Below are 25,484 nucleotides of genomic sequence, written 5' to 3'. Positions count from 1 at the left end.
GATGGAAGCAACGTGAAAAACGCAAAGATTAAAACGATCTCGAATATTATTACTGAGTCCCCCTTCCCTTTGGGAGAGGCGGAAAAGGGAGCAATACGGTGGAATGGAATGTGCGGCAGCGGATAGGGTGACGCTGCCCGAAGGGAGTGGAAGGTCTGTGGCAGCGGCTGTGGGAGGGGGGGAACCAGGGGTGGGTGCGGGGTTTGGCCCCTCCCGGGACAAGTACCTTGGGGCTTCGGCCCCTGTGGCAGCGGGGCGGCTGTTCCCGTAGAAGCGGGCCAGGCGGAGGGGCTGTGCCCAGGGACACCAGGCGCCCCGCCATCAGGGGCGGAGGTGGATTCAGATTTATTGGTGCCCTGGGCACCAGGAACGGTTGGGTCCCCCACAGCCTGAGTCCCCAGGACTGGGGGGGAGACCCAAGGGGGCCATGTCCGCCCACTTGTTAACATGGGCGTTGTAGCCTCAGGTTGGCACAGTGCCATGGTGGCAGGTTGGGGGGGGCAACACCCCCAGTTGCAAGCCTCGGGCACAAGGTGACAGGAGGAGGGGCAGTGCCACACATGGTTGCTGCCTCAGGCACAAAGCCCAGACAGCAGCTGGTGTGGGCAGCCTGCCAGCGGGAGCCTGCACAGGCACTCAGTGAGCCCAGGTGTGCAGTGGCTGCTGAGGCTGGGCTAGTAGCAGCAGGAGCCCTCCCTGCCTGTGACTGTCCCAGGGCTCCCCACCTCCTCCTCCTAGGCCAGGTAGGGCCTCCTTTCACCCCAGAGCCTGTCGACAGGCTCTGTGGTGGGGGCTGGAGGCTGTACCAGAATTCCTGCCCCTGGGTCCCACTGGCAACAGCATGCCCAGGGGGTGGGTACACAGGCCAAGGGCTGCTCTTGGGCATTCTGGCCCCTGCTCAGACAGGTGGAGGGTCTTGGGATCCGTGGGTGACTCTTGCCACTGTCTGGCTCCAGTTTTTGGCCTGACCAGGGGGCGAGGCCTTGAAGGGCAGAGTAGGAGTAGGGGGCAGGGCCTCCCCTTTCTACCCAGGTTCTGGTGCTCCGGCGGGGGGGGGGGGGCAAATTGGCTGAGGCCCCTGGGCCCATGAGCCTGGGCGTTAATCCACCCCGATTAGGGAATTTACCTTATATATGCAATGATACACCCCATCCTCCCTCAGAAAAAGTAGTATCCTGATTTTTGCTATCTGATCATCCTAGGTGTTGCAGACCCCCAGCCTTGGCCCGGATGGGGGATGTCTCCTCCCACTGGGTCAGTTTTCAGCCCCTCCCCTGAGGTGCTGGCCATCTGAGCCCGGAGGTGCCTTTGAGGCAGAAGACTACAAGTGTGACATGTGAGTGGACCAAAGGCAGGGCCTGATCCAAGTCCCCTTAAAGTCAATGGAAGATTTGCTGCTAACTGCAGCAGGAGTTGGTTCTGCTCCATAAAGCCACTCAGTCTGTCACTTCATACTGCTTTTGTTCTGTGGGCAACCACATACATAGTAAAATCTCATTTGTTTTCAAGCTCTCACCTTTCAGGCCCACAAGGCCCTGAAAGGAATCTCTGTCAGATGTGGATTTGCAACCTCTAACCTGGCTTTCCAGATGCTGTGATTATCTACAGCGCTCCGGTGGAAGAACAGTAACTGCAGCAAATGGCTCCTTCTACAAATAAGTACATCTATGATCCACTTTGATTTGATTTAACGAAAGCATTAAAATATACAACCCTCCCCTGCGTTCTTTTAAAACTGGAGCTCATGGCCTTTCAGATCCATCTGTGATGGCTATCCAGTTTGTGGCCCAATGTAACATTTCAAATGGAGTTCAAGTGCCTTTCAGCTTCAGGTCTAGGGAAATTAATAAGGAAAAGCATTAAAAGAACAAACCCCAGACTTAGGAACATTGAAATACTATTGCGTAAAGCTGAGGAAAATATTTGATGTGTTGCTATTTTGCCATGTCTGAAAATGACGGGTTGGAAGAAGATATTTGGGAGTACAAATCCATTCGGAAACCAAAGTCAGTATATCAAAATAATAATTCAGTGAACATCTCTACATCTGTGCAGAAAGCAAATGATGGGAAGTGCAAATCAAAAGGAAGTAGAGGTGGGAATAATAAAAAAGCATTTGAAAACAAGGACAAGTCTAAGAAAAATGAACAGGGACCAAGACAGAAATGTATTCAACCACTTATAAACCCTGACCAGAACTTAAATCTGTCTAAAGATGACCATATTGTGCAGTCCCAGGAAAGTGTAACTACGCCAACAAAGCAAAGCAGGACTTGTAACAAAAAACAAACCACACCAAATGCAAGGCCAGTTTATGATGGATACTGCCCAAGCTGCCAGATGCCTTTCTCTTTACTGTTAGCCCAGACACCTCGGTGGCATGTTACTGAATGTTTGGACACTCAAGGATCCACTGAAAAAGGTAAGGCTCTGTTGAGGAGAAATAGCCCATTCAAATAGATTTTAAAGGTTATTCAAAGAAAGTTGCTTGAAATTTAGGTCAGATTTAGTAGTATAGAATACCCACTTTGTATTGTGTCTGACAAAGTGGGTATTCACCCACGAAAGCTTATGCTCCAATACGTCTGTTAGTCCATAAAGTGCCACAGGACTCTCTGTCGCTTCTTACAGATCCAGACTAACATGGCTACCCCTCTGATCCTTTACAAAACGTGGAAGCTGAAGTCAAGATTTGAATGCTCAGTCGACCAAAGACTGGTGCTGATATATTTCAAATCTTAGTCTCAGGGCCTGTGTACTTTAGCAATCCTCTATTGACTGGGTCTGCTATGAGAACACAAGAGATCACAGACTTAATTTAGTATGGGAGAGGAGTTGGGAGCAAGGGAACTGGGACCCTCTAACATACAGTTCTATGTGATGATATGCAGTGCTTTCATGGGTCCTTAGAGACCTTGTAAATCTCCCAGGAACCTAATCTGTGATTTTAATATATCTTTTTTTGTTTGAAAAACAGGAAGTACACAGCCAGGAAACTTAAAGGCTGCCCCTTTTCCTATATCTTTGTCTTTTATTGAAGGGATGTTTGAAGTCACTGTTGTTTTATGAAAATGGAGCCCTTAGTTTTTCTATAGTTTTAACTGTAGGCAGCTATATGTGGCACCTTACTTCCAGTTTTAAAGTAATAGCTGTAGAATCTTGCTGTTTGGCACTGATTTAGCCACTGATCCTAAAATTCTCAAAAGGATTAGGTTAGTAAGACATGGACCTCAACATTCGGTGACAATGTTAAACAAAAAAAGAGAGAGACAGCTACTGACTATTTCATAAAGTTGAACATAAAAACACTTATTCCTGTGAATAGTTTCAATAGCATTTTAAAAAGTTCATTGTATCCCAGCTGACAACTATGAGGTAGGATGTCAGGTTGATGTGATTCAGAATAGCTCAGGCCTGGCTCTGGCCTCAGACGACTCTATAAGGGAAAGCTTTTAACAGTTATACCATAACATTAATATAAAAATCACTGTATGTGTTTGTGCTAAAAATGCCTTTTGACAAGAGATCAAGAGTGTGTTATTCTGTTTGTTTCCTTAGAGTGCCCTGATGGTCTACTGTGCACTTCTACCATTCCATCGCACTACAAGCGCTATACCCATTTCATACTTGCTACAAGCAGAGCAGGGGATTATCTTGTCAGCCCTGCAGCATATAGCCCAGAGAGAAAGTTCACATGCTCTGATGCTGCTAACTCAAGCTGTTTCTCAGGCCTTGTGGATGGAACCTCACAGCAGGAGAAACTGACCAGGAATGTAAGAAATGCCCCAAATGAGGATCATACATTGGTGATACAGAGTTCAACACAAGCAAAATCTCCAAATGTAACCAAGATAAATACTGTGTCTTCCACAAACATTCTAAAGCCCCAACAGACACTTCTACTTACACAGTCTGCAGATGATAATGGCCAACTTGAGTCTTTGGATTTTCCATTTTCTCAAGGAAGTGAAGCTAGTGGAGATCTGGATAGTCAGAATGATTCTAATCAGTTAAAGCTGCTACTTCCAGAAGCTGACTTCAGTGACTGTGAAATTTCCTACTCTCCGCTTAATACTGATGAGGAAAATGAAGAGGAAACAGAGAAGGAGGAAGAGGAGGAGGAGAAGAAAATAAAACATTCACAAAAGAGATTATTTCACACCCAGAACTCTGAAGATGAGAGCACGAAAAAGGAGGAATCTAGCTGTATGTTGTTTACTAAATTAGATTGTTCTCCACTTCAGCAAGTACACAGGTATGGCTGCCTTAAAATAGGTGGTTTCATAATACAAAACAAACCTTGTGAAGAATTGAATGGACTGAGTCATTTAGATGGTTGTGTTAAGCCTGTTTCTCAGGAGCACATGAACAACATGTTCTCTAATTCAGGAAGTGCTGCTAATCAGTTAAAACACCCACAAGGGGCACTAACAGCACAATCCTCTCTTTCCCTTAATTATGATATAACGAAGAAGGAATTTGATTGGCCAACATTCAGTGCCTCTGTTTCTAATACAGGTAATTTGGAGCTAGAAGATTTTAATGCTTGCCATTTGGATTATGCAAACTTGGCTGTGAGTGATTCATCATTGCCCTTGAAAGTCAAAGAAGAAGGTGGTAGATCTTTTCTGTCAAGGCAAAGTGAAGTTTTGAAGAAACCTAGTAACTTCCTAATCAATAGAAATAAAATGTCCACTAACACAAGTGGAACTACATTATACCAGAAGAGTTCACAGCCAGTAATAGAGGAAGAAGGAAGTCTTCCTAATACAGCAGCCGTACCCCTTCCCAGTACGGTCTCTCCAACGCTGCCATCTGTTTCTGTTGCAAATATGAAAGCCAAATCTATTTCAGCCAAAGAACTGAAACAAATGGATATTGGTGTTTTCTTTGGGTTAAAACCCAAAACAAAAGAAGAGAACAAAGGAAAGAAACATTTTGGTGAGGGAACACAAGCCTCAAGTCCTATAACTCCCAATGGAAAGAGGCCCAGACAACAAAAGAGGAAAGCTGAAGGATCTGTGGGGGACATAGATGCGGTCACAGAAAGTTCAAATAAAAATGGAGTCTGTATAGATACAACATCTGGTGTGAAGCGAAGTTGGAGAAAAAGATTTAGAGAATCATCTTCTACAGAAGAAGGAATAAAAAACAAAAAGTGTCCCTTTTATAAGAAGATACCAGGTGAGAAGTAATTGTGACTTTTAATTGTAATGGTTGAATTTAGAACTGTCTAATGGATATAGATTTTTTTCCCCCATTTTAATACAAGGCTTTTTTATTCTGTTTCATTGTGAAAACCTTTTAGGCCCCAGTCCTTTAATGATTTCCACTTGGGTGGACCCCCTTTAAAGTTAGTAGGGATCAGGGCCATAGACATTTACAAGATTACAGCAGCTCATTCTATGAGTGAGCAGCAATGAAAGAAGGAAATAATGCTGTAAAAATATAATCTTTTAAAGATACTGCTAGAAAAATAAACTTTTTGACTTAAATTATATTTTACAGGGCAGGTAGCCTAAGGGGGAGATTTTCAAAAGCATCTAAGGGATTTAGGAGCACCATTGAAAGTGAGACTTATGCTCCTAAATCCTGTAGGTATCTTTTCAGAACTCTCAACTAATGTTTGTCTTGTCTAAGTCATCACTTGTAACTTTTACATAACTTATTTTGAAGCCATAAGAAAGGTTGGCTAATAGCCATTTATAGAACAAAATGTTCATCACTCTTGTGATTACTTTACCAAGTACACAATTGAGCTTCATTTTGTGTTTAACGTATAGTATTACACTAGAATGATATTCTCCAGTGTTAATTAGTAGTGTTCTTAAAAAATACTTTCTAAAGCTAAAGAAACAGCTCAGAATTTACCAAAATCTCCTAAAATAACTATTCAAAGTATAAGGAAGACTGATCAATAGTTTGAAAAGTTTAAACTTCACAGATTTCAGATCACCAACAGAGGATCATCTTAGTTGTGCTTTTTGATTCTGGAATCCTGGATAAAGATACAAGGAAGATGGGAGTTGAGGTAGTAAATGTAGTAAGCATGTAGCCTACTGTCTGGGACCTTGATCCGGCAACCTGATGCATGCAGGTAGATCCTCAAGTTTGTATGGAGCCCCATGATGTCAGTTAAGTCCTGAGGATCCTCTGCATGTATCAGTCTGGAGGACTAGGCCTCAAATCTACAATATAATTGTCAGTTTCCTTGGCTGCCTATCTAGCTTTTGTTTTGAACCACATCAGTTGTATGTTAAATATTTCTGAATTTATTTTCTATAATGTTTTCAAATAACTTGGAAATGTACTTTTCAAATGGATACATAATAATGGGTTGAATGGCGTGGGAGAAATTGTATGAAATTTTTGGCGATTTTTAGAATATATAACCAAATTTTTTAAAAAGTGTACCAATAAATTTGATAGTTGTTTTTTTTACATTATTGATTTCTCATTTGCAGAGAATAGGAAAGACTCCTTACATCTCATTTATCATGAGAAATAATAATTCATTTAAATATATAATACCAAATCTATGATATATAACCATCAGCAGATAGAGATTTTTTTAAGAACCCAGGTCAGTTGCCTGCTAATAGTAGTAACATTTAACAAGAGTGTTATATGTATGGAACTGGCATGGTGCAGATTGGAAGTGAAATACATAGTCAGTGCTTTGGGAAGCTTGCACTGTGTAAGCGTTTCAGAAATGCCATTTTGAATACAGATGAACACCAGGTATTTATTTGGGAGGAATATGTCAATGTTTGTATTTGAAGATAGTTTACTTTGCTTCATTATGACTTTACTCAGTGAAACTAGCTCTTTCCTTGCTGTTTGCATAATGCTCATGTCTGCAAGCTGCATTTGTTCTCACATACTCCTTTTTTTTATTGAATACTATTTTAATGCATTTTCTACTTAAAAGAAAAGAAAATCTGACCAGTAACTGGCTGTAGCTACTCCATTCATATTAGTTGACTTGCTCCTGTTGTGTTTATATTGTAGGAACTGGTTTTACGGTTGATGCATTTCAGTATGGAGAAATCGAAGGCTGTGTAGCCTATTTCCTCACTCATTTCCATTCCGATCATTATACTGGCCTAACAAAAAAATTTACATTTCCAATCTATTGTAATAAGGTAAGATTGCCTAGGGTTACTTGATAATTACCAAATCAGTATGCAACTATGAATGAAAACCAAAAGAATACAGTGTTCAGTTTCAATGGATATAGAACCAGAATCTCTGCTGTGGCTGAGGAGCATTTGGCCTGGCTAATGTTCCTGGGTAAAGGAACCCTTCGCTCCCTCATGAGCTGATTCTGTATCAGGCCAGTATCCCGGAGGCTGCTGTAACTAGTACCAGTTGCTAACAACCCCAAAGAGCTGTTACAGTAGTGATGGATCAGACAGATGTAAGGAAAGCCTTATTAGAGCCTCTTTCTTGAGCCAGCTGCAGGGAAGTACCTGAGGCTCTCCCCCTACCCAGGAGTTTCTGTAACCCAGATATAGCAGATGTTATAAGAGGCTGGAGCACAGGCCAGTGTTGGAGCCATAATCTTTCATAACGCACACATTGTGCTCTGTGGCTTTGAGATCCTTCTAAATATTTACAATATAATCTAATAACATTAAATAATATTTAGAAATTCCACAATGCTTATATCTTTAAAGACTCTTACGCACTATCCTTCTGATATAAACAAGCATAGAGATTGGGATGTGGAGGCATAAAGATTACTTTTCCTGCAAGCAGGCAGAAAGTCTGTTGTAGAGTCAGGAATAGAACTTAGGGGTTTCTGACTCCAAGTCTCAGGCTCTAAACACCAGAGACGCTACCTCTGTTTGTAATGGTCCTTGCCATAACTCTAGCCATACTGTGTGGTATTTATGCTTGGGTTTTACTTGCTGGCACCATTAGAAAAATGACTTAAAAAATAAAACCTGAGCACAGAAAAAGTGAACTTGGTTCCTATTAATTGTTTTCCCCTGAAATATTTAGATGTTTTTCTTTGTCTTTCTACATTAATTATCAGGGTAAAGCACATGGGGTTGATGTGGTCTTTTTGTTTGTTGTCTTAGGGTATGTCTACACTAGAAATGTAAGTCGACCTAATATGGGTTGACTTACAGCCACCACAGTAATTACTGCTGTGGTGCATGTCCACACTACCCTCCTTGGCTTGGTGGTGCGCGTCCTTACCAGGAGTGCTTCCACCGACCTAAGAAGGGTAGTGTGGGGAGCTGACAGCCTGGTCTCTCAGTTCTGCTGGCAGCTCCCTACAGGGAGCCCGGCTGCCCCACAGGCTCCTGGGATCCCGGTAGACTGCCCCCTGCTTCTGTTCCCTACTGGAAGCAGTGGAAGCCTCCTGGGGCTTCTCCCCTTCCCACCAGGAGCCATGGGAAGCTGCTCAAGGCTTCTCACCGCTGGGGAGCAGGGTCCATCTGCCCCAGCTTTTTGGCCTGCTCTCCACTGGGAGCTGGGCAGCCTTGTCAGTTTCACATCTTGGCTCCCACCTGGGAGTAGGGTTGGAAGCTGCTAGGGTTTCTTGCCCTGGCTCCCAGCTGGGAGCAGGGTCCATTCTCCTACCCTGACATTGACAAGACATCAATGTAAGGGATGCACTGTCTACACAGATACTGTGTCGCCCCGACTACACCGACATAAGCCTTATGCCTCTCATGGAGGTGGAGTTATGATGTCAATGTAGTGGGGTACTTACATAGGCAGGAGGAAGGCTGTAGCTTAGACACTGACATAATCAGGTTGACATACACTGCCTTATGTCAACCTAACTATGTAGTGTGAACCAGCCCTCAGTACTAAACTCTTTCTCTTCTGCAGATAACTGGCAACTTGGTGAAGAGTAAACTTCGAGTGCAAGAACAGTATGTCCATACATTGCCAATGGATACAGAGTGTATAGTGAATGGAATCAAAGTGATCTTGCTTGATGCCAATCAGTATGTATCTTTGCAGCTGAATTTTATATATATCATTTGCAAATAGTGAATGTCAAAGATAAGTTATTGTTTAGAAACGGTTTATACCTTCATGATTTTTTGGCTTCAGTGGATCTGGAAGACTAAGGATAAATTTTTTTAAAGTGCTGAAGTGTTTTAGGAGCATATATGTTGTTTTCAAAAGTGAGTTAAGGACATAGGAGGTAAATCTCATTGAATGCCAATGAGACTTAGTCTTCTAAGTGCCAAGTTACTTTTAAGAATGGGAATTAGGCTCCTTTGAAAATGTTACCCTAAAAATATTTTGTGCATTTGTAATGAGCTCATCACCAAGATATCTGGATGCTAGTGATACAAAGTGCTTTAATTTTCACATTTCTTTACAGACATTAATCCTGATTGATACTTAGAATACCTCTCTGAAGTACATAAGAAAATAGAAGCACAGCAAGATTTTAGGACTAGGGTTTCCAAAGTGGTCTAGATTCTGAGTGCCCAGCGTGAGGCGCGCTGGGCCTTATTTTCAGAGATGTTAAGAACTTTACAGTTTGCTGATGACAATGGGAGCTTCAGATAGTGAAAATCAGGCCCACGGGGTCTCAAGCTGGACACAAAAATCATTTGAAAGTTTGAAAATTCGTCTCTAAAAATACCTGATCTTGCTCCCATTGAAATCTTTGGCAAAGCTTTTATTGAATTCAGTGGTGCAGGGCCAGACCTTAACTGCCCAAGGCCATGTAGACAATCTGTGGTAATGTCAGGATTAGAACTCAGTAGCTCCTGGCTTTCAATCCTGAGTTCTGATCATTTTGCCTCTTGGCACCTTATTTGTGTATTGGAATAAAAGTCCTCTCTTTTTAGTATATAAATTTAAATGCAGAACTCTGTTACAGCTGGTTTGAATAATACTTGTCTTAGGACTTGTTTATAGTTTGAGAGATAAGATTCCTTGCAAGTCCTTTGAAAATGCTTGCTGGGAATGAAAGAAGCCTTGCAGCTTACGTAATTTGGACATTTTTCAGCTTTTCCTTCCCCCTTCATTTTAAAAGGAATATAAACTATAGGTATAAAGTTCAAGTTTTTGGAGCACTTACCATCTCTGTCTTCTAAGCTGTGATCTATGGCCAGTGCTTCCTCTTTTTTTAACTTCTGTATATGACTCATGTACAAAATACTCCTATTTTGGCTGCCCAGTCTGAGTGTCTGCCCTGCAAAACAAACTAACTTTGGTGAGGAGCTGCACGAGTAGCAATGGACTCACTGCAATCATAGCAAACAGGGAATGGTACCTACCCAACAATAAATTCGGGATGCAGGATAAGGTTTAAAATCTATAAAGAGAACTTAAAAAGCAAATATTGCACCAACTCCCACAGCACTGAAGATGGAACCTACAATTATTCAAAATTTTTTTTTCCTAAATCATAACAATGCCTCTTCTTTCCCCAGCCTGCCATTTCCCCTTTATTTAAAATTCATATTGGAACAGAGAGACTGATAAACATAAAAAGATGGGCCTGGAACATCATTTGGGCCACACGTGCTGAAAGACTGATGAACACAAGAGGCAGCCCATGCTTTATTAGTTGTTTAGGTGTAGTTGTTCTCCCATTGTCCATCTAACCTAAAAATTGTAGTCTATTAATAGGACTTAAACAGCGGTTTATTTTTTTAGGTTCACTGAAATTGGAAGACGAATGAAACTTTGCACTTAAATAGCACTTCACAACTTCAAAATCCTGTGTAGATTATTAATCTCCCAACAGCACTGTGGGCAGTTAATATCATCCTGTTTTTTCAGATGGGGAAACTGAGACACGAGAGGTGGTGGCTTGTTTATGGTCGCGAGACAAGTAGGTGGCATAGCTAGCATTAGAAAGCAGGAGTTTCTCGGTCTCGATCTGCCAGTGCGTGGGGCTGACTATCTGTGATTTACCATGTTTTATCCCCACTACTGCTTGAAAGCAGTATAGTTTGTGTGGTAATGGATGCCACTTTGGAAGTAAGAATATGTTGGTTGTTTGTTTTTTTTTCCCCCCTAGTTGTCCAGGTGCCACAATGATCCTTTTTTGCCTTCCCAATGGAAATGTCATGCTACACACTGGGGACTTCAGGGCAAATCCTTCTATGGAGCATTGTCCTCTTCTGATCAGTCGAAAGATTCACACCCTGTACTTGGATACTACGTAAGCTAGTATATCCTTCTTTCCCTGTCCCAACAACAACCGTGTGTCCAAAAATAGTACTTTATATCTAAAAAAATTAATATGAGTGACGTGTTTTGATACTCACTTAACTCTGATGAGTGGTATGTAAAGAAATATTGTTTTTGTTAAAAGGCCATTTACATAATGTCTATTGACTTTATATAAATCGAGATATAATAATTATGTGTGGCATAAAGGTTTTTGCAGTATTCATTTGAGATGGCCAAATTAATCATAAGTGGTATTCAATTGTGGGTGCCATTTGTCCCTGTAAAATCAGAGGTTTATAAAATTGAAACTGGTTTTATATGGGTCAGGCCCTTAATGCAAGAAACAAACATTCAAACAATGAAAGGCTGCTAAATGTTGGGGTCAGTTGTCTAATTTTTCGTTAGACCTTTCTTTGATTCATCCATATGAAACTTTTTCAGTACATGATGACTAATGCCCAGTTGCAATTCTTTTATTTCCTGACCCATATTCTATTACTGTGAATGAATAATGCCTTATATGACAACTATGTGCATGCCAAAAAATATAAGACCTATGGATGTAATTAGTATGTGACACAAACATCCAGCTTTATAAAAATAGTTCTCAAAAGGGGGAAAGATTTCAGTAGTCATAGTGTCAGATGAGTGAATATTGGCAGTGTTCTTAAATGTGCATATAGAAAAGAGTGTGCATAGAATAACTTAAAATGTATTTATTGAAAAAGATTAAAGTTTAATCTTTAAAAAATTATCATATGCCACCATGATTTTTAATAAGTAAATAATAAGTTGAATTGATATTGACGAATAACTTGGCTTTCTCTTCCTTATGTCATTGTTGTGTGCAGTTTCTGACAAAGCCTACTTATAAAGTAGGATGCCACCTGTATTATGCTCTATTACATATTCATATCCAATTTCCATTTATTAGATACTGCAGCCCTGAATATACTTTTCCTTCTCAACAAGAGGTTATCCAGTTTGCTATCAACACTGCCTTTGAGACAGTAACTCTAAACCCACGTACATTGGTCGTCTGTGGAACCTATTCCATTGGAAAAGAAAAGGTCTTTCTAGGTGTGTAAATGGACATATCAAATCAAAATGAATATATGCATCTCTGAATGAATGTAAAATGAGCTTTTTCTTAAAGTATGCATGAAGGTAGCTTAGGCTCAACATTTAGATTTTGTGAATATCAAAAGAAAGTATGGCTGTTGACTAATCGCAGTTAACTCACACGATTAACTAAAAAAGATTAATCGCGATTAATTGCACTGTTAAACAATAGAATAACAACTGGAATTTATTAACTATTTTTGGATTTTTTTTACATTTTAAAATATATTGACTTAAATTACAACACAGAATTCAAAGTGTACAGAGCTCACTTTTTATATTATTTTTATTACAAATATTTGCACTGTAAAAATGATGAACAAAAGAAATAGTTTTTCAGTTCACCTCATATAAGTACCATAATGCAATCTCTTTATAGTGTAAGTGCAACTTACAAATACAGATTTCTCCCCCCCCCAACTGCACTCAAAAACAAAGCAAAATGTAAAACTTTACAGCTTAGGAGTCTACTCACTCCTACTTCTTGTCAGCCAATTGCTAAGACAAACAAGTGTGTTTACATTTATGGGAGATAATGCTGCCAGCTTCTCATTTACAGTATCACCAAAAAGTGATTCTATTATTCTTTAACAGTACAATTAATTGTGATTAATTTTTTTAATCGCTTGACAGTCCTAAAATATAGTAAATTTTAAAATCTAATACTAATTTTTTAAAATGTCAGTAAGTTTTAAAATTTCAACTAAAAACAAGTTTATGATTGAAACATTCATCTGCCGTGTTTGCAAACTTAACCAAACCATGTTGTGCCATTGCATAGAATGCACAAAGTAGTTACACACAGAAAGTGAAACTAAGCAATCTAATTTATTTAGTCATACCAAGAGAAGTGCCAATAGATTACTTAAAAAAAAACAAAACCCCAGTATCACTGGTGAGATTATAAAACTTGTTTTCAATTTTAATAATCTCAAGTGCTATTAGTAACACAGTGAAGGAAATGTAATTATTTTTAAACTTCAATTCTATTAACACTTATTTCCAAGGGTGATATGTATTTCCCTGTAAAATGGAAGCAAGTCATACAAATGAACAATTTATTAAAAATATTCTCAGCAACTAACTGCATCTTTCTGCTATTTTCTGTCTTTAAGGAAACCTGTTGTGCCCCAGGCTTAAATCAGCACAGTGTTTACCTGACTGTACTTTCGAGAGCAGACAGCCATGCAACATTTGTACTTTTTAAAAGATTTTCAAAGTCATTGGTACCAGAATTTCTCTCACTGAAATTCAGGCCATGATTAACATAGGTTGTTTGTCCCTTCTTCAGAACTGTACCAAGTTCTAGCGTCTTAGAAAGAAATATTAGTTTGCTCCCTTGAACATCAATATATTATTGAGGCGGTATGATTTGTAACCTATTAATATACTTTTACTACTCCTCTCCCTGCAAATAATTCTGAAGCTACAGTACAGCAATCAGTGTTTGTCAACAGTTATCACAGTTCTCCTCTATATATTTTATAATATAAAATAGCTTTGTTGGCAAGCATGGATTTTCGTATTGGTAATCACTGAATCAGTGATATGATCAGGAACATCTCAGAAACAACAATGGAAATCTTTGTTATTTGCAAACTGTCTCTTCATTATGTCTGATCTTTTCCCTTTCACCCTACAGCAATTGCTCAGGTTCTGGGCTCTAAAGTGAGCATGTCCCAAGATAAATACAAAACACTGCAGTGCTTGGAGTCAGCAGCGGTTAATTCCCTCATCACCATGGACTGGAACAATACTTTGCTTCACCTTCTTCCCATGATGCAAATTAATTTTAAGGCAAGTGTATCATCTGCACCTGTTGGCTAACCTTAGCTTGGATGATATAACAGCAAATGGGTGTCTTTGGTGCTTTTTGCCACCTGTCAGATCATATTTATTTAGTGATGTTTTGACATATAGCAACACATTGAAATGAGATGCAATTAACCATTAATAACAGGCTCCAAACATAATGCACAGAAAGTATCATTTCACTCTAATGTAGTGTTCATGGAACAAGATTAGATGAGACTCGTTCAAAGGCTTGCTGTTTGTGGCCTTTTTTTGAAGTAGGTTTTAGTTAATGATTGCAGGATCTCTCCCATTAACAATGAATATACTGTGACACTTAGTCCCTGGCTTCTCTCTTTCCATTAATTTGTGTGTGGTAAAAAAAGGACTGAAGGGGTTTTCTTCCTCAAACTTCCTCTCTTTTGAAGCAGTTAATAGAAGGGATATTGTCAACTTGACACCTAGTCAAAAAAATTTAATCTTGTGGTTTTTTTTTTTTTAAAGTCATTTCAGCTATGACACATGCCCCTAGGTCCACTTTCAGTTGTTATGGCTTTACATTCACTTTTCCTCATTTTAGATAGTTTTTCTTTCCTCTGTTGCTGTATGGAAGACCTACACAAACCACAGAAGGAAATGGATTATATGAGAAACAGTGAAACTGATACAAAATGTAGTTAAATGAACATCATGATCAAACTGAAGAGGAAATAAATTCCCATCTTTCAGTTATAAGAATATCAGGTGTTACTTGTAACAATAGTAAGTACAAGGATTTTAGACAGACGTGTTTTATTTTTTGTTAAGTTAACTTTTGTGTACAAGTTTTATACAAGGGAATCAGGTACCATCTGTTTTCCAAAGAGATATTCAAGTTCCATTGAGGGTAATTCACGAGTGCGTGTGAGAGAGAAAGTTTCATTCTGCTAAAGGTGCTAGATTGGTAAACTAGAGGATATTTTCGGTCCATAATACAGGTAGGCTGGTTTAATGTCCGCTGCATGGCCCAGCCTATATATTTAGAGGGAAGCTAATTTTCCTTGCCCATTAGTTCTTAGCCTCTGTGCTACACTGCCAAGAATGGTGCCAGTCTGGGAGTGGGGGGGTTATGATATGATCTCAGAGGCTTCATTTCAGAAGTATTCATAGATGATGGAAGGAATAAACATGTTTTTATTTTAGTTTTTAAAAGAAGCTTCGTTCCCCCTTCTTATTTAAAAGCTAGAATATTGACCCCCAGAAAAAGCAGATTAAAGGTGAGTTTATAGGTCTGCGTTGATTTTACCAGAGCATATACGTTGAGGGAGAATGGGAAAACCATTCGTTTTGGAAGTAGATTTGAAAGTGCAGATCAGCAACAGGCAGTCAGCACAGCTGGGAGGAGCTCTCTATTTGTTGTAAGCTACTTGAGATACATTGCACCCTTTAATTGTAGGAGAAGTTGGTAAATTCTACATTACACCTTAATGTTAATGTACAGGTACTAAGTTTTATGTTGACTGACTCTCAGGGAATTTCCATGTCATGAAAGATGCATAGTGTATAGGTAAATATGTCTAGCCTTTAAATAGGGCAATACTGAAAAAGAAATAAAAACAACAACTGGACCATGTTTAAAGGTGATATAAAACAGAGAGGAAGTGATGAGGATGTAATCTGGGACTCTGGGGTCCTGGGTTCAGTTCTTTGCTCTGCCACAGACTACCAGTGTGACCTTGGGCAAGTCATTTAATCTCTCTGTGCCTCATTCTCTATCTGTAAAATGATGATACTGTTGTCCTACCTCATAGGAATGTTGTATGAATAAATACATTAAGACTGTGAGGTGTTCATACTCCAGTGATGGGGGCCATATAAGTGACTTAGGTAGATAGATAGAAACACATGTAGTGCCATAAGTCAGGTTCTCAACCTGGGGTCCATGGCCTTTTGGGGGGATGTGAGCTGGTTTCAGGGGGTCCGCCAAAATAAGCTAGAGAGCAGGGCTGGTGTTAGGGTCACTGGGGCCCAGGGCAGAAAGCTGAAGTCTGAGCCCCCCCACCCGAAGCTGAAGCCCGAGCCCCCTGTGGCGTTGAGTGCTGGCCAGTTGCCCTGTTTACTGCCCCCCAGTGGCGGCCCTGGCTCAGAAAAACAGTTGTTGAGGCACAGGTGGGCCATGGAGTTTTTATTGCATGTTGGGGGCTCTTCAGAAAGCGAAAGGTTGAGAACCCCTGCCATAAGTTACACTGTGGGGTGGAGGGGAAAGGCCAGGGCTATACAGGAAAGACAAACAACCAGAAAATGTAAGAAAAAAATACTTTGAGGGAGAATCTTTTTATCTTTCATTGTCCTTTTTAGATGATCTTCCTGCTAAAATCCCATCCTTCTGTCCCTTTAGTATGTAAGTTACAGACATTTTACCATTTCTGTCACCTCAGTGTGGCCTCCAGTTACCATTATGAGGATTACTTTGCCCCCACACAAAAGAACCATCTAGATCTGCCACCTTGATAAGCTTTCAGTGAAGCCAGTAGCTGGATTCAGCGTGTCCGGGTGCCAGTGATGTTGTTAAGATGTATGGAGATCACAAACTCAGTGTTAAATGCTTAAGGATGAGCCCATGCAGCATTAGCCTGGTGTCTGTTTAGTAAATGTGTGAAAATCAAAAGAATAATATTGTAAACAATAAATCAGCTAGTATTTGGTAGTCTGTTGTTTGGATTAAGGAATAATAAATAATATGTCATTTTTATATACAGTACACATTTGTTTACCCAGGTGGTTCTTCCCTCTTTTACTTTTTCATGCTCAGCTGAGCAACCTTTGTCCTGAATTGCAGACTTGTTACCTGGGAAATCTGGCTACTTGTTTACTGTCATTACTGTATTTTACAGCCATGTAAAATAAATAGAAACATATTTACACCACACTGTCATTTTAGTCAATTTTATCCACACTGTGAGTTATAGAAATATTATCCCAGTTTTACATATGGGGAACTGAGAAACAGTTGATTTGCCTAAAGTCACACAGGAATTCTCTGGCTGAGATGTGAATTGAACACTGGTCTCCTGAGTCCCAGTCCAGTCCAGTGCCTATCCACTAGTCCATCCTAGCCCTATATCAGGATTTCTGGGTCTGCCCCACATCTTGTTTTGATATGCATTTTGTTCAGTCCCTAGCCCTATTTAGGGACCAGTCCTGATATTGTTACTCAGCCCCATTGATTTCTGATAACTAAAGCTTTGTGCTAGCTAAGAAACCTACAAAGCCTGTGAAGTCACTAGGGAAATTGTCTGTCAGGAGCTCAGGTTCAGCATTTAATACATGTTTTGAATCCATCTGTGATCTCAAACAACAGCTGGATTTTAAGAGCTGCATCATCATCATTATTATTATTCATTCTGTATTGCAGCAGTGCCTAGAAGCCTCAGTTATATACCAGGGCCCCATTTTGCTAGGCCCTGTGCAAACACAGAACAAGAAGACTGTCCTGGCTGCAAAGAGGTTATAATCTTGTCAGTTTTAAGGATTGTGCTGCAGTTCTTCTCACTTAGACGGTTAATGCCTCCCCAATAACCCGCTTCCAGATAAAGAACTGAAAAAGAAGCTCTAAAACTTAAACAAGCTTTCCATGATTGAAGGTTAGTTTAAGGTGATAGCTCATGATAATATTGTGCAATTATGTAGAACACTTCCATGTTTCCACAGCTGGAGGTTCCCTGGATCAAATCCGGATGACTTTTGGCTTTTATTTCCACTCAGTCAAGTCAGATTTTGCCTCTTCTCAAACAGTGAATATTTTAAAACTTGCCTGGAACAAAGTTATCCCCGAGATGGTACTCGGAGTGGGTTAACAAAAAATGAGCTCAGTGTGTTATGAGTGAGTCTTGCATTCACTGACTTCCTTCTTCACTCACAGGTCTTCTGTAGCGATCATTGGCATATTCACTTCCTTCCAAAATGCCAGCCTCCCAGTAAAATTCCACAGAACCTCACTCATCTAAAGACACTTGGCTAATCATAAAAAACCACAGAACTCCCTCTCCCTTTCTCCTAAACAGTGACCAGAGTTTAAAATATCAGCATCTTCAGCCTAGACCTGAAGCGGGCAAATATCACTGCTCTAAGATTCTGTACTAGTTACGATTATGACCTAATAATAACAGGTCAAGTAGCAGGCTGGGCACTAGCAATTTCAATGGCAGGGCTAAGGATCAAAGTAGACTTCTGTGGCTCCAGTGCATCCCAAGCAGATCCCTGCCATACTCCCTTCCTTGGGCTCCATGCTTGTCAGCTAAGTGCTGTGCTGTGCAGAGGGTATGTTTCCCTCTCCCTACCTGGGTCCATTCTTCTTTCTACAGCAGATCTGCACTAATGACCATTACAGCATTGAAGGTGGGGGCTGTAATTGCCCCAGTAGAGTGTATATATAACTTTTTATCTACAAAGCTTTACATACATTGAATAATAGTTCTCTCAAAAAACCCCAAACTAGACCAGGAAGGACAAGTCACACACAGTGTACCAAAGAAACAAATCCAAACCTGGGAAGCAAGCACACCCCTTTTGCCCTATAAATAGCATCTCTGCTTGTTATCCAAGTCAAAGAGCAGAATTCAAATCAACATTCTCTATTTGCAGTTGTTACAGTTACAACGGCTTTCAGCCTGGTACTGGGTGAATGTGGTCAAAGATTAACTAGTAATTTTGCAGCATTTTCTTGAGACCAGTAATGGAATCAAAGTTAAATATTAAAATAAAACTATTTTACAGACATCATATCAAGTGGAGGCAAGAATCAGGGCTACAGGTTCACATTCTGGATGTCCTTTTTCCAAATCCTCTACTATGCAAAGCTTTGTTTTTGAAAGCATAGGAAGAATAAAATAGATTAATTGCTCCAGTAATGCAAATGGATTTGCTGTGTGAAAAGAAAGGGCAAACGGGTATTCAAAGAGACTGGTTACTTCAATGGAATGCTTAGTTTGACTACAACAAAATGCTGGGATTATTTAAATACTGATCTGCTCTTGAATAAGCAAGCTGCATGGAAGTTTTGTCAGGGCTGATTGTAAACTAACCAGTTAATCATGTTTGAGCCTTCTCATACCGTATGGGCTCCATTTGCACATACTGCTGCTGACTTCAGCAAAAGAGTAGATAACAGGCTGTCATGGTGATTGAAGGAGGTTGATTGAGGAATGAATTATATTTTCCATTTTAAAAGGATGAAGGTTTTGGAGCAATATTTACTGAAGGTCTGAGGAATTTTAAAAAAGCATATGAATATGTTTCTTGTTTAACTCTTTATGAAGAAGCTCTGAAGTTCGCCATGTTCTTGTAGGAAGGAAGCCTTCCCCCCCCCCCAAAAAAAAATATTAACATTAAAAGAATTCCCCTTGCATCACAAACATCTGTTTGTAACAGTGAAATCATGAGACTTTTTTCCATTTAAATTCATAGTGGAAGAATTTCAAAGAGCACAAGCTTTTCAGGGCAAGGACTATGTCTTCGTATGTGTTCTATCCATGACTTACCACAATGGGGTGCGACTGTAATATACAGGCATTAGGGTGGGATTTTCAGAAGAGTCTAAGGATACTACACAACAGTTAAAAACCCACAGCTGCTCTGTACCAGCTGACTCAGGCTCATGGACTCGGGCTAAGGGGCTGTTTAATTGCAGGGTAGACATTAGGGCTGGAGCCTGGGCTCTAGGACCCGGCGAGGTAGGAATATCGCAGACCTTGGGCTGCTGCCCGAGCCCAACATCTACAACACAATTAAACAGCCCCTTAGCCAAGCCCCATGAGCCCCAGTCAGTTAGCACAGGCCAGCCGGGGGTGTCTTACTGCTGTGTAGACATAACCTACGTGATTTAGAAGAACATTCGACTTTCAGTCAGACTGAAAATCCCACCCTTAAAAATAAACAGTATGTACCCAATTAATAAACGCATACAAAATCTGAGAGCAGGCTAATCTCATAATTGTTCTACTGAATTTTAGTTTATCTCATAATTGTCCTACTGGAACTGCATGTACTGTCCTTGGTTTTTATTAAGACAAGTATAATGCATGTGTATTAATCTTATGAAGCGTTGCAGTAAGAAATGTCAGTCTCTTTAAAAATGAATCATGATGGGCAGATATAGGCTTTTAGGCTTCTATTGCCATCTTAATAAAAGCTAACCTTTTCCACTGTACTAGGTAAATGGAGTCTTTGAAGAATAGCTGTAGCTCCCATTACTGAATAAAGAGTGTATTTATTTATTTATGGTCCTTTATTTTCAAATGTGCCTGTCTTGGTAGTTCTGAATATTGCTGTCGAGTTTCTACTGGAACCATGGTGCTGCTGGTGAGAGCATTTCACTTCCCTTTCCCCAGACTCTTCAGCATCTGCAGGTTCGGTTATTCTCTTTTCTTTGAAGCAGTCATTATTTATCTTGTGTTCTTCTTCCTGCTCTGGGCTTGTTGTTAACTGTTCTGAAATCTAAATCTTGTAGGGCTTTCAAATGGACAAGATGGATATCTATAGTACACGTGAAACTGATTTCCTATTTCTGACTTCTCTTTATGCCAATGTAGGATTGAAGATTCCTTACACTTCTTCGTCTCCCTCTCTTATCCTTATTCTTTTGCTATTCCATAAACAAAATTGAAGGCTGCTTCAGGAAAACTATGAGACTTTCAGGTCAGATCTTTGGAGTCAGTTGAGTTAAAAGACGATAAACTATTTCCTCGGATCATGTTCAGTTTGGTTTTTGGAAGATGGTCTAGTGGTCTGAGCAAGGGAGGCTCGATACATATCACAGGAAGTGACTTGCTGTGTTGTTTTATGTGGGTCACTTATTCTCTCTGAGTGTCAGAATTCCCATCGGTAACACGGAGCTAGTAATATTTGTTTGCATTTGTAGAGCATTTTGAGGTCCTTAGCTGAAAGGTGCTATTTAAGTATTAAATATTGATCATAACTGCCTTTTAACCAGCTGGCATTTAAAACAAAAAAAAGGGAAAGTGCCCATTAAAATGTTGTGCAAAAGTATAGTTTAATCTCCAATGTCCTGCTCTCCAAACCCCAAAACCTTTTAGACTACTGGATCATTGAGAGGGTGGTGGTGGTGATCGTGAATGTGCTGTCTTTTTATTAACAGGGCCTGCAAAACCACTTAAACAAGTTCTCAGAGAAGTTTGACCAAGTTCTGGCTTTCAGGCCCACTGGATGGACGTACTCCGATTCATGTCACACTCTGGCAGATATCAAACCTCAGACCAGGGGAAAGATCACCATATATGGTACACGCACTATAAATGGCTCAGTACATTTAGTTCTGTGTGGATTGTTTGCATACATTTTATTCTAGCACCTCTTACTGTTCATCATATTATCCACTTATTGGTTTCACTTCTGCTAAGAAGCTGAGCAGATAAATGTCTCCAGCATAAGTCTTAAGAATTGACCAGTCTGGAACACTGTAAATGCAGATTTTAAATACTGTTTCCTCTAATGCCCCTCTCTCAAAAAAACAGTTTGATCTAATGGCTTTAAGACAGACACAGACTCCATGGGTAAAATGCTATTCCCATTTAACTCAATAGGAGTTTTGCCAGGGATTTCAACAGAGCCAGGATTTCACTCCATATATGGTTTCATGTGAAAGACCCTGTGCCTGCTGCAGAGCTTCTGTAGGTACCAGCCTGTTTCCTCTGTTCTTAGTGGTGCAGTCTCTGGCAAACAATTTATGGATGGAGTTAAATCTCCTAGAAAATCTCTCCGCTTGTCACTCAACAAAGTAGCTGGGGTCACCGAATTTGCACTAATGATTGACACTGTAGATCGATCCTAGTTAATCCTTCCAATAATGAAGTCTGAATTTTTACTTGATCCTTGGAGTAAAGTTTAAATCTCCATTTAATTAAAATATTCTTTTTAAGTATTGCTTTGTTTCTTGCAAAAATATTTTTAGTCAGCTAAGCAGACTGCCTGAGGTACCTTTTGCATTGTTTTGCTACAGGGATTCCTTACAGTGAACACAGCAGTTACCTAGAAATGAAACGATTTGTCCAGTGGCTGAAGCCACAGAAAATCATCCCCACTGTAAATGTTGGTGACTGGAGAGCCAGAAACATGATGGAGAAGCATTTTAGAGACTGGAAGATGGAGCCTACTGAGCAGAGGGAAGAATGTACGTTCCAAAGGACGTGTGCCGGGGGAGGGATTGAACTACCCAGGACTTTTATCTAGCCTTCCTTTTTCTATGAAGCCTCTTTGAGAAGAAACAAGCTGCCATTCTCCTGCAAGAGAGAGTATGGTCATATTCTCCCCCAAGTGAGCCTAACTTTCCTATGTAACCATTAGCCTATTTTCTCCTAGCTTACACTTTCAAAAAAACTGCAAATGTGTCTTTTAGGTTATTTTGGAAAATTATTCGGTGTATTTTCTTTCCACCAAACTATCCAGTAAAACAATTAAGGACTTTCATAAGTTTAAGCACCTGAATAGTCCCATTGACTTCACTGGGACTGCTCAGATGCTTAAAGATAGGAACATGAAGTAGTGCTGGATTCCAGCCTAAGTTTCACTCCCCTTTGCCATCTTTTACTTGCATGATATGGCTTTAGGATGTTGCAGAGCTCAAGGAAAGAAACTGAACCATGATTATTACCAGTGTGTCAGAATTATACACTCTTTCTGATATCAGTCTAATGTCCAGATGTATGACACTGGCCTTTATAATGGGGAACAGACCACCCAATTTTACTAAAGGTATAAGAGGACATTTGAATGAAGGTGGTATTAACTCATTTAAAAGGAGGTGGAGTTTTCTGTCATTTCAGTACCAAATCAAGCATTTCTGAGAAATGACTAATGAATGAGGGGATGACATCAGTTTGTGGCACAATGTAAATTCTGAGAACAGGTTGTTGCATTGTGAGGGAGAGCTAAGGGGTTGTAACACTAATGTTTTCACATATCTGCAAACTTTACACCGTAACTGAGGACCAGTTTGGGCTACTATAGTATTGTGCAATTAGACACTTTGTAGAATAATGAATGTTTATAAAGATAATTCCCATCCTCGTGTATTTATAACATTCAATATACGTACATTTTTATAAATCTATTTTAAATAAAGAATCTAAATTAAGCCTGTTGTTTTTTCTTCAGATAAAGGCCTTCACAATTAAGAGGAAGTGAATGTGAGGACATGTTGCAAGGCCAGCCTAACGAGCCTTCTTCATTCAGAATGCCCATTGAAGACACTGTGTGTTACACATGTGCCCTGGGCATGCAGGATTGGTGCCATACCCTGGGTCATACAAACATTTATGTATGTTTTTAAACATGCATTTGGTCCCACTGAAGTCAATGAAACTTCTCAGGTGTTTAAAATTAAGCCATGTGCATATTTGCAGGATCAGGTCCTAAGTCTGCACATATAGGCTGGTCTCTCCTCTGCCCCACAGAAAGCCAGGGAAGCAAATACTAGGAGGTGACAATAATAATATAAGTTTTGCCTGCCAGGCTGTTTTCCTGAATCCTGCACAGTGTTCATGTAGTTTAAGAAGGTGACTGTGGGCTTTCACACGAGTATTTAATTTAAACATCACAATAAGATTTAATTTCAGGATTCACTGCATATATCTAGAAGAAACAAACAAAAAAAAAAGCATCATGTATCAAAAAGATCCAGAAAGGGGAAGTCTGTGGTGCATTTTCTTGGGGAAAATTTTTGTTTACTGATCTTTTGTAAACATAATCAGACACTTTCCTATAGTAGTGAGCTCTGTGTTTTTGATGAGCAAATAGTTGCATAGTTCTCTGTCTCAGGGAAATAATATCCCATAAGTCTTTTTGTTGAAAAAAGATCTTATCTACATTACAAATTTTTCAGTTAGAAGCAATTACATTTAGATGAACTGAAATATGGCAGTCAGTTACATAATTGTATCTACATTAAGTAGTTCAAAAATCTGAGATTCAGGTTTTTCTTTAACCACTGTTTAGCATTCAGTATTAATCTCAATTAATTATGAGAATTTCTCTCATCACAAGAGCTACTTAATACCACTGATTAGAAAAGCTTCGTACAGGTGTCAGTCCTTGGATCAGGCCAGGCTGTGTTCAGCGCAGGAGTGGTAGCCATGAAAAGTGGCTGAAAAAGTGATGCAAGTCTGAAGAAGTGGGTATTCACCCACGAAAGCTCATGCTGCAGAACGTCTGTTAGTCTATAAGGTGCCACAGGATTCTTTGTTGCTGATATTTGACAGGGGCCCTTAAGTGCTATTGCAGTACAAATAATGTGACGCTATTTAAAATCCAAGCCCCATTTCTCCTCAGATTTTTCAATTGGTATATGTTCCAGTGTAAATAGATAAAAATATGTTTTAAGTTGTATGTTTTGAGTACAGGAAGGAAACAAGAAGATATTGGCTGTGATCAGACAAGATTTTCTGTAGCAAACGATGAGAATTTTGTACCATAGGGCAGGCGAACAAAATAAATTGTAAGCAAAAACTGCTCCAGTATTCGCTCATTTTGTACAGCATATATACAGTGTGGTAAGCACACTGCAAGACAAAGCCTAATTCACAAGCGTACTTCCATAATTCTGTTCTCATGGACTGATGTCCCAGGAGTGCACACTTGATGACATTATAGCCTTGTAATTCAGTTGCTTATAATTTACTCTATTTAATAAGGAGCCAAATGTTAAAACTAGCTTTCATTATAAATAGCGTATTCACAACACCTTGTTGCCTCACACTGGCTCTTCAGTGTCCTGCAGGTGATTAGAATTTATTCCCTCTGGGGGTCTCAAATGGCTTACCTTGCCCAGAATAAAGGATTTTAAAAAGCTCTTTGAAACTAACCACAAAAATGATACATCTTGGAAAACACTCGTTGACACAGGCATTAGCTGGCGTGAGCCACTTGTAGTTTTCAGCCAGTTAATACTGTTCTGATTTGGAACAGATGTTGGTATTTTCTTCAATCTCTAAAGCATTTCTGTATTGGATTCCTCTCTTGTCAGTATGTATCCGGGTCTGTTTTCACTTGCATACTGTCCTGTAGGTGCCCTCTGTGTGCACTCATTCCTCCATATTCCTGGTCTATATTTGCACTTCTGCCAACTCTTTTTTACATGTGGTCCTCAACTCTTCAACATTTCATCCACCTTTGTATTTAACAGCATTCCATTTCCCCCTTTTACTTGCCCTTATTCTGGTGGGAAAAATGGCTGTTGAGAGGCCAAGCTCGGGAATAAATTAGTCTTTTTATTCACCTTATTGTAAAGAGAGATGATTAATAACAGGAAGTGACTGCTTAGATTACCAGGCAGGACATATAAGCAGCTGTGGAAAATCATTTAACTAAACAAGAATTTTGTGGAAAGATTTGTAATAAGACCTGACCTTCAC

The 25,484-nt window shown here is 39.9% G+C and overlaps 2 protein-coding genes across 4 annotated transcripts in view; one reads left to right on the top strand and one right to left on the bottom strand.

Moving 5' to 3' along the window:
- Positions 1–3,975, bottom strand: part of NHLRC2 (NHL repeat containing 2) — a 58,493-nt gene extending 54,518 nt beyond the window's left edge. Inside the window, exon 1 of the mRNA XM_039547197.1 lies at positions 3,908–3,975. The gene's annotated coding sequence lies outside the window, so the exon portion shown is untranslated. The remainder of the gene's footprint in view (positions 1–3,907) is intronic.
- Positions 2–24,181, top strand: DCLRE1A (DNA cross-link repair 1A). Of its 3 annotated transcripts, XR_005601256.1 has the most exons (11): positions 2–153; positions 1,203–2,422; positions 3,559–5,184; positions 7,012–7,145; positions 8,851–8,969; positions 11,012–11,155; positions 12,101–12,246; positions 13,931–14,085; positions 21,215–21,356; positions 22,076–22,389; positions 23,230–24,181. XR_005601256.1 is itself a non-coding variant. In XM_039547193.1 (10 exons), exons 2-10 carry the CDS (start codon positions 1,927–1,929, stop codon positions 22,303–22,305), a joined length of 3,192 nt encoding a protein of 1,063 aa, XP_039403127.1. In that variant the 5' UTR covers positions 2–153; positions 1,203–1,926; the 3' UTR covers positions 22,306–23,209. The 3 variants fall into 3 exon arrangements, 2 of the variants coding, with proteins under 2 accessions (XP_039403127.1, XP_039403128.1); XM_039547193.1 differs by lacking the exon at positions 23,230–24,181 and having other exon boundaries at positions 22,076–23,209; XM_039547194.1 differs by lacking the exons at positions 2–153; positions 23,230–24,181 and adding an exon at positions 226–333 and having other exon boundaries at positions 22,076–23,209.
- The last annotated feature ends 1,303 nt before the right edge of the window (positions 24,182–25,484 follow it).

This window comes from Mauremys reevesii, linkage group 7 (genome assembly GCF_016161935.1).
Source record: "Mauremys reevesii isolate NIE-2019 linkage group 7, ASM1616193v1, whole genome shotgun sequence".
Classification (NCBI taxonomy): domain Eukaryota; kingdom Metazoa; phylum Chordata; order Testudines; family Geoemydidae; genus Mauremys; species Mauremys reevesii.
The sequence above is the reverse complement of the archived record's forward strand: the minus strand, read 5'-3'. Positions and strand labels throughout refer to the sequence as shown.

Coding starts and splice junctions, on each gene's coding strand:
- DCLRE1A (XM_039547193.1), top strand. CDS start 1,927: ATGTGTTGCTATTTTGCCATGTCTGAAAATGACGGGTTGGAAGAAGAT. Junction 5,185..7,011: donor CTTTTATAAGAAGATACCAG/GTGAGAAGTAAT, acceptor TTTATATTGTAG/GAACTGGTTTTACGGTTGAT. Junction 21,357..22,075: donor GGGAAAGATCACCATATATG/GTACACGCACTA, acceptor GTTTTGCTACAG/GGATTCCTTACAGTGAACAC.